Below are 9,225 nucleotides of genomic sequence, written 5' to 3' on the forward strand. Positions count from 1 at the left end.
CAGTCAATTGTAAACAAACAACAATTCACACCCGCATTCACACCGAAGGAGAATTCAGTCTTTAGTTCACCAAACATTCTCGTTTTCGGAATGTGGGAGGAAAGCTGTAATGTTGATTCAAACACAGAAGCGCTAATGTGTAATATTGACAGGAAAAATGTTTTGGTTGATGAGCAAACAAACTTAGACACAAGAGATGACTTCAATCCGGGTCGCGCTTTCTCAGGAACAAACACACAACGGCTCATATCGATGATGAGTTAATTTTACAAAACACGTTATCATTGTACGTTATTCTTCTTATTTTATTATTATTTTTGGGGGGTGAAATTACAACTTCAAATATTGATTATGCCATGATGACAACTGAGTATCTGGGTTATTAGTCATACACGTTTGTTCCAGATCCAGAGGAAAAGGATACTCCAGATCAAGTTATGGATAGGATGTTACTGATTGTAATTATTTATGAATTTGTTTTCTTTGTATGTTGGCACACAGGTAAAACTCAACTTTTTTATCGTGGCTATGACAGCTACGCTAGTCTTTGCCCGGTTTTGATATGATCTGTGTTGTTGTTGTCGGGTCGCCACTTGCCACGAAAGACTATGGCGGCTCTTCAGGTAGCTGTCAAAACATGGGTGGTGAAACCTGGTGAGAAGCCATTTTAATCGTATTTTTTTTTTGGACTCTAAAAGTCGCACTTCTCTTCATACCTTGGCTGGTCCTGCTACTTATACTCCGTTGCGATTAGAATACTGTATATTAAAATTAGACCTCGGACTCGCACCCAAACCGTAACTGCCAAAACAAGGATTTACACTATTTATGGAACCAAAAGGAGTAATAACCGACCAGGATTCGAACTTTGGCCACAACACCACATGGGATTGTAGTTAAAGTAAGCCGTTTTAAACTAAAAAGAAAAAAAAAATTCTGTAGTTCGAAGCGGGACTTTCAAATCCAACCGGAACTCGTTTGCTCCCGTCAGCATGATTAGGGAACAAGCATTTTGGGTGCGAGTGAAAGCTCTCAGGGTCTTGATGTCATTTTTTTTTTCCTTCTTCAAAAAATGCACCATATTTTTTGACTGGTGCTACTGACGCGCCAAAACGACAAACGATCCAAAAAAACACGGTATTTAACACCTTCACGCACCCTGTAATCTGACAAGCTGTTCACTGTAGTAACCGCTGTCCCCGAAAGGGCTAAATTTGCTGATGGAGAAGTGGGGCCAAAACCTGAATGGCTTGCTAATGGAGGAAATCTCAGCAAAATTACCATTCCAAAGGGGGATAAGCTCAGCACAGTCAACGTTGGAACAATTTTCTGAAATCCTAGTTTCCATGACACACCAGTAGGATATGACGGATGCAAAATTGCACTTCACAAAATGCGTGTCTTTGTCCCGCGTCCGAGGCATCTTTTTACACGTGCTGAACCTGATTGAGGTCCATCAACATGTACAACGAATCTCATGAAAACCCTCCGTTTACGTTCACCTCATTTGTAGAGCATCTGCAGCCGGCTGGTGTGACAGTTATTGCGGCTGATTTTGCTGTCGGGCTGGTAGAGGCTCGAAGAATTGCCAAAGGATGGAGGGACCGCATGCAGGTCAGAAGTGGGCGCGGGGTACCCTGGCGGCGGGGCCAATGATCTGGGGTCAGTGGGGGGGATGCTGAGCGGGGGTGTGTTATGGTTTTGATTGGAGACAGTGGATGGTCTTCTCCGTGATCGAAGGGCCTGTCGCTCAGACAGCTGGTTCCTCAGCTCTGATACACGTTCTTCTTTCTGAGGGCACATTGAAGTGATTGATAAATTATTTAAAAAAAAAAAAATTACAAAACCACTTGTCACAAAGAGACCAAGTAGCAGATGACATTACCAATTTTTATTATAAATCAAGAATTGTAAATCAACGTACGTTTTTACACCCTAATTTCAGTTGGCTCAATGGGCTTCCATGAAAAATCAAAAATCGTAAGGGTCAAAACCTAAAACAAATCAGGAGTGCTTTCAAAAACCAACTACCGGAATTTCAGGATAATTAACCATTACTTTTTCCCACACATTTTCAACCTTGTGTCCAAAAAAAAAGACGCGGATAATTTCTGGATTTTTACAGGCTAATAAGCTTCATGCCGCCAATACAAATGTATTGGCCCATCTCAATTTTCCCACTTTGCCCTTGTTTCACCCCTTTAGCTTTTGTTGAGATCAAATTCTGATTCTGGTAATGAAGTTTTATACCAAAATGGCTCAGATGTTCACAAGTTCCAAATTGGTGGCGTTAGAAAAAGAACACATCTACCTATTTATTCCAGTTGACAATATGGTGGCGAGGGAATGAAAGAAAAAATTTGGCTCACTTCCTGGATTATCTTCTGGAGCTCCTTGTTCTCTCTCTCCAGCTGTCTGGATTTCTCCTCATCATTGTTGTTCATGGAGGAACCCGTTGTCACCCTGGAATGTTTGCAGTCAATTGTAAACAAACAACAATTCACACCCGCATTCACACCGAAGGAGAATTCAGTCTTTAGTTCACCAAACATTCTCGTTTTCGGAATGTGGGAGGAAAGCTGTAATGTTGATTCAAACACAGAAGCGCTAATGTGTAATATTGACAGGAAAAATGTTTTGGTTGATGAGCAAACAAACTTAAACACAAGAAATGACTTCAATCCGGGTCGGGCTTTCTCAGGAACAAACGCACAACGGCTCATATCGATGATGGAGTTAATATTCCAAAACACGTTATCATTGTACGTTATTCTTATTATTTTATTATTATTTTTGGGGGGTGAAATTACAACTTCAAATATTGATTATGCCATGACGACACCTGAGCATATGGGTTATTAGTCATACACGTTTGTTCCAGATCCAGAGGAAAAGGATACTCCAGATCAAGTTATGGATAGGATGTTACTGATTGTAATTATTTATGAATTTGTTTTCTTTGTATGTTGGCACACAGGTAAAACTCAACTTTTTTATCGTGGCTATGACAGCTACGCTAGTCTTTGCCCGGTTTTGATATGATCTGTGTTGTCTGGTCGCCACTTGCCACGAAAGAGTATGGCGGCTCTTCAGGTAGCTGTCAAAACATGGGTGGTGAAACCTGGTGAGAAGCCATTTTAATCGTATTTTTTTTTTGGACTCTAAAAGTCGCACTTCTCTTCATACCTTGGCTGGTCCTGCTACTTATACTCCGTTGCGATTAGAATACTGTATATTAAAATTAGACCTCGGACTCGCACCCAAACCGTAACTGCCAAAACAAGGATTTACACTATTTATGGAACCAAAAGGAGTAATAACCGACCAGGATTCGAACTTTGGCCACAACACCACATGGGATTGTAGTTAAAGTAAGCCGTTTTAAACTAAAAAGAAAAAAAAAATTCTGTAGTTCGAAGCGGGACTTTCAAATCCAACCGGAACTCGTTTGCTCCCGTCAGCATGATTAGGGAACAAGCATTTTGGGTGCGAGTGAAAGCTCTCAGGGTCTTGATGTCATTTTTTTTTTCCTTCTTCAAAAAATGCACCATATTTTTTGACTGGTGCTACTGACGCGCCAAAACGACAAACGATCCAAAAAAACACGGTATTTAACACCTTCACGCACCCTGTAATCTGACAAGCTGTTCACTGTAGTAACCGCTGTCCCCGAAAGGGCTAAATTTGCTGATGGAGAAGTGGGGCCAAAACCTGAATGGCTTGCTAATGGAGGAAATCTCAGCAAAATTACCATTCCAAAGGGGGATAAGCTCAGCACAGTCAACGTTGGAACAATTTTCTGAAATCCTAGTTTCCATGACACACCAGTAGGATATGACGGATGCAAAATTGCACTTCACAAAATGCGTGTCTTTGTCCCGCGTCCGAGGCATCTTTTTACACGTGCTGAACCTGATTGAGGTCCATCAACATGTACAACGAATCTCATGAAAACCCTCCGTTTACGTTCACCTCATTTGTAGAGCATCTGCAGCCGGCTGGTGTGACAGTTATTGCGGCTGATTTTGCTGTCGGGCTGGTAGAGGCTCGAAGAATTGCCAAAGGATGGAGGGACCGCATGCAGGTCAGAAGTGGGCGCAGGGTACCCTGGCGGCGGGGCCAATGATCTGGGGTCAGTGGGGGGGATGCTGAGCGGGGGTGTGTTATGGTTTTGATTGGAGACAGTGGATGGTCTTCTCCGTGATCGAAGGGCCTGTCGCTCAGACAGCTGGTTCCTCAGCTCTGATACACGTTCTTCTTTCTGAGGGCACATTGAAGTGATTGATAAATTATTTAAACAAAAATAAATTACAAAACCACTTGTCACAAAGAGACCAAGTACCAGATGACATTACTAATTTTTATTATAAATCAAGAATTGTAAATCAACGTACGTTTTTACACCCTAATTTCAGTTGGCTCAATGGGCTTCCATGAAAAATCAAAAATCGTAAGGGTCAAAACCTAAAACAAATCAGGAGTGCTTTCAAAAACCAACTACCGGAATTTCAGGATAATTAACCATTACTTTTTCCCACACATTTTCAACCTTGTGTCCAAAAAAAAAGACGCGGATAATTTCTGGATTTTTACAGGCTAATAAGCTTCACGCCAATACAAATGTATTGGCCCATCTCAATTTTCCCACTTTGCCCTTGTTTCACCCCTTTAGCTTTTGTTGAGATCAAATTCTGATTCTGGTAATGAAGTTTTATACCAAAATGGCTCAGATGTTCACAAGTTCCAAATTGGTGGCGTTAGAAAAACAACACATCTACCTATTTATTCCAGTTGACAATATGGTGGCGAGGGAATGAAAGAAAAAATTTGGCTCACTTCCTGGATTATCTTCTGGAGCTCCTTGTTCTCTCTCTCCAGCTGTCTGGATTTCTCCTCATCATTGTTGTTCATGGAGGAACCCGTCTTCATGGTCTCCTGGGCGTCGGATTGCCACTCACCTCGTGTGATCAGACGTCGCATCTACAAAACATGCACAGCAAGACAGGGACAATCTCTAGGTCATTATGCGATATAGCAGATCAGATAATGTAGAAGGCCATTTCTGAAAGAGACTTTGACTGCTGTTTAAATCTGCGCGAAAGGCGTGGCGGGTAACAGTGATGTGGGTTTTTTTTTTTTTACCTTCGGAACAAACAGAACCACCAGGGTGATGTAGACCGAAAAAACGATGGCCAGGGAGGCAAAGGCGAATGAGGCGTCCTGCTGAGAGGACAGGATCATGGTGACGGGGGCTGTGATCAAACAAAGCACCTGAGGAAAAGAGTCGATAGGTAACACATTGTTAGAAGGACGTGTCGGCATTGTGGGCTGAACTGTTTTTGTTGATCAGCATAAGGAGTTGATTTGTGTTTGTGTGTGGCTTCACAATCAAAGTCATTCATTGTCATCGGACGCACCTTATTCATTTTGGGGAGGGGGGTTTGGTATAGAAACTAGGAAAGTACCGTATTTTCCGCACTATAAGGCGCTCCGGAGTCTAAGGCGCACCAACAATGAAGGGCCTATTTTCAAACTGTTTTCATACATAGGGCGCGCCGCAGTATAAGGCGCATAGAATAGAAGCTACAATAGTGGCTGCAGTTACGCCGTGCATCCACTAGATGCGCTAAAGGGAATACAATAAAATACAGCTTTATTAATTTAGAGCAGTGGTTCTTAACCTGGGTTTGATCGAACCTCAGGGGTTCGGTGAATCGGTCTCAGGGGTTCGACGACTTCTCTGCCATGGAGGGTAAGACAGTAAACACGCCACAGCGAATCCGTTGCTTCCATCTCACCCTGTTTTGTGCATCCTCTTCTCTCACACCAGCTACCTTCATGTCCTTTTTCACGACATCCATAAACCTACTCTTTGGTCTTCCTCTCGGCCTCCTGCCTGGCAGTTCAAGACTCAGCATCCTTCTCCCGATATATTCACTCTCTCTCCTCTGGACATGTCCAAACCGTCTCAGTCTGGCCTCTCTGGCTTTCTCTCCAAAACTTCTAACATGAGTTGTCCCTCTGATGTACTCATTCCTGATCCTATCCAACCTGGTAACTCCCAAAGAGAACCTCAACATTTTCATCTCTGCTCCATCCAGCTCTGCCTCCTGTCTTTTCCTTCAGTGGCACTGTGTCCAGTCCAAACAGCATGGCTGGTCTCATCGCAGTTTTATACACCTTTCCTTTCATCTTGGCTGAAACTCTTCTATCGCATAACACACCTGACACTTTTCTCCAGCCGTTCCAGCCTAACTGAACACACCTCTTCACCTCTTTTCCGCACTCTCCATTGCCCTGGACAGTTGACCCCCAAGTACTTAAAATCCTACACCTTCTTTATCTCTTCTCCTTGTAACCTCACTCTTGTACTTGGGTCCCTCTCATTCACACAAATGTACTCCGTCTTGCTGTGACTGACCTGCATTCGTCTCCTTTCCAGGGCAAAACTCCACCTCTCTAGTTTTTCCTCCACCTGTGTCTCTCATCACAGATTACAATGTCATCTGCAAACATCATAGTCCATTCCTGTCTAACTTCGTCTGTCAGCCTGTCCATCACCATAGCGAATAAGAAGGGGCTCAGACCTGACCCCTGGTGAAGTCCCACCTCCACCTTGAATTCCTCCGTCACACCTACAGCACACCTCACCACTGTCTTACAGTCATCATACATGTCCTGCAGATGCGCCTTACAGTACGGAAAATACGGTAAACTGGATTTGCGAGAAGGCCGTGAATTGGTTCTGTGCCATTTGAGCAATTGCACCGATTCAGTTTTTCCACACAATGTGGATTATGTACTGTCCTTTGCACTTAGAGTGATTCGTGAGTACTGACATTTTTCAATTTCATTTGTAATGGCAACATTGTCCTCTTAGAAGATGAAAATGGAACAATATGGCGAGCGAGTAAACGAGTGATTGACACAGTTACAGACAGACATTATTTTGTGTCACAAACTAGCTCATTTTATTCTACTTTCATAAAAATAAATAAAAATAAAATCCTACCCAATGTTCTTTGTTGCAATCACAACAAGTTTGTGTGTTGTCGAGCTAATTGACTTAAAGCCATAACAGCAGTGTCGGGAGAGCTGCCTTTGTTGTTTCTTTCGCTGTGCGATTGCAGGCTCATCGACAAGAAACTTCGGAAAAAGACACGGGGCGTAATCTCCTCCAGGGCCGAAATGCAATTACTCAGAGGCCGCTCACGTCAAAAATCCATCCATCAAACCGGACCCTCGAGATTTTTCCATCCAATGGTTAAAACGACTCAGGCAGAAATGACGCCACGTCGATGCGGTAAACATCGAGCAAACATCAGAACAGAAGTGAAAGCCCGCCACTTGATGTGTCAGGAACCCACTCACTTTCCAAATACGGGTGGCTGAAGCAGTCTTGTCACACGCTGTAAGGGGAGTGTTTTATTGACCGAACTTTTTTTGAATAAGTGGCAGTGTGTGACAATCGTTTGAATGACAGCATACGTGAATTTGGGTTAAATTCACATCACTGCATCGTGTACTTTGTAAACACCGACGACACAAAATCAGAAGGAGGGACAGAGTATATTTGGTGTTGACATCATCGTCTTTTGCAACACATGTCAACATTTGATGATTATGATTTGAATCCGGAACACAGTTTTGATGCGGGTGCATCAAATCCAACCGATCGAATTGTTTGAGATACGTATCAAATCGAGCGAGATGTTTTTTTTTTTTTCCGCCTGAATGCAACATTTACAATAGTGACAACTTTATTCATTTGTATGAAAATGACAACAAGGCGCTGATTGCATCATACCCTCTCGAACTGAGCCACATCATATTGAACCATATCAGAATCCCAACGAATCGAACCGAATGGAATCGTTCCTCGAATCGTATTGCGTCCCATGTATCAAGATATGTATCGAATTGTCTTTAATTGGAGGGATGAACACCCCTAATAATGTATAATAGAGCGCTGTAAGGTGTGCGGGTGCAATTGGCTGTTGCCCAACCGCGACTGACGATATGTTGTTCACTCAATTAATCTCAAAACTAAGAGAAGAAAGGAGAAAAGTTGTGAACAAAACGTTTCGGGGGGGAGGGGGGAGGGAAGAGTGCTTGACTCTCAGCAACGACGCTCATGGTTTCGTTCCGTTTGTGGCCAACAGGTGGCGTTGGAGGGCTTGTCCTCCGGCGTCGCAACTGTTGGTCATTAATTCTTTTTATTTCACTCGGGGTTCGGATCGTTGTGCTTCTGTCACGGGTCTTTCTTTCTTACTTTGGTTTCCAGGACTTTGTGTATTTGGATTCATTTTTTCGAGTGGTCCTCAGTTTGTGTTTTTGTGAATACATTTTGTTCAGTACACCCTGATTCTCCTGCCTCTCTTTTTTTTTGGGTCCTCTAACCATCACGTCACCTCTTGACAATGACATCATTAAAACAGCGCTGCAAGCAAATACGGAAAAAGGACAATTACACAATGAGATGACAGGTGGAGAAGATGAAATGGATGAAGCCCGGGATGGGCTCTTGGAGGTGGGGGACAGAAGAAAGGCGTAACTGAGGTCAAAAATCGATAGACATCGATCGACAGTCAGTCAGCCCTGTACCAAAGCTCAAAAAAAAAAAAAAAAAAAAAAAAAAAAAGCCCATTCAGAAGGGCAAATAAAGGGAATGAACGCACTCTACCAGCAGCAGCAGGAGCAATCCGGTTGTTCTCTACGTCAGGGGCCCCCAACCTTTTTTGCCCCACGGACCGGTTTATGTCAGACAATATTTTCAGGGACCGGCATTTAAGGTGTGGTGGAAATAATACAACAAAATAATATGGGATGAGCTTCATGAAAACTGTGGCGTTTTCGAAATATAATAATAAACACAAGGGGCGTCTAATCTGGCCGAAACACTCCGATCGCTATGGCAATGTTTAATGCCTTCAAAATACGATACAACGCAAATTCAAAGTGCATGAAAATGACGACTCACCACAGCACCGAGCTTGATTTTCTGCAACCAGACGGCCCATCTCGGGGTAATAGGAGACAATGACACCTCAAGTGTGTGGTTTATGTCCAGTCTACTTCGGAATTTTGTTTTCGTCGCCGTTGCTGCAGAAACTCCCCGCCTCACACAGGTAGGATGTCGGAAATAGCAACAGTGCTATTGTGGCGATCTCAGAGTATTCAGCCATTTAATCAATCCAGTTGTCTCGAACGTACTTTTAAGGCCGC

General features: G+C 43.2%; 1 protein-coding gene and 1 long non-coding RNA gene across 5 annotated transcripts in view; one reads left to right on the plus strand and one right to left on the minus strand.

The window, feature by feature from the left end:
• Nucleotides 1-1,262, plus strand: part of LOC109528037 (uncharacterized) — a 4,977-nt gene extending 3,715 nt beyond the window's left edge. The window contains exon 2 of the long non-coding RNA XR_002170626.1: nt 1,175-1,262. This is a non-coding gene — a long non-coding RNA (uncharacterized LOC109528037). The remainder of the gene's footprint in view (nt 1-1,174) is intronic.
• gabbr1b (gamma-aminobutyric acid (GABA) B receptor, 1b) overlaps nt 1-9,225 on the minus strand; it is a 142,722-nt gene that overhangs the window by 9,707 nt on the left and 123,790 nt on the right. For 2 of the 4 annotated variants that reach the window (XM_019890302.1, XM_019890304.1), the window contains 3 exons: nt 5,143-5,271; nt 4,837-4,980; nt 2,782-4,261 (listed from right to left, as the gene is read on the minus strand). In XM_019890302.1, the coding sequence (XP_019745861.1) occupies nt 3,974-4,261; nt 4,837-4,980; nt 5,143-5,271 (561 nt within the window). In that variant the 3' untranslated portion in view covers nt 2,782-3,973. Of the gene's footprint in view, nt 1-1,353; nt 1,792-2,369; nt 2,453-2,781; nt 4,262-4,836; nt 4,981-5,142; nt 5,272-9,225 lie in introns of those variants that run through there. The other 2 variants (XR_002170624.1, XM_019890303.1) reach the window with 2 other exon arrangements.

This window comes from Hippocampus comes, unplaced genomic scaffold, assembly GCF_001891065.2.
Source record: "Hippocampus comes isolate QL1 unplaced genomic scaffold, H_comes_QL1_v1.1 scaffold71, whole genome shotgun sequence".
Taxonomy (NCBI): domain Eukaryota; kingdom Metazoa; phylum Chordata; class Actinopteri; order Syngnathiformes; family Syngnathidae; genus Hippocampus; species Hippocampus comes.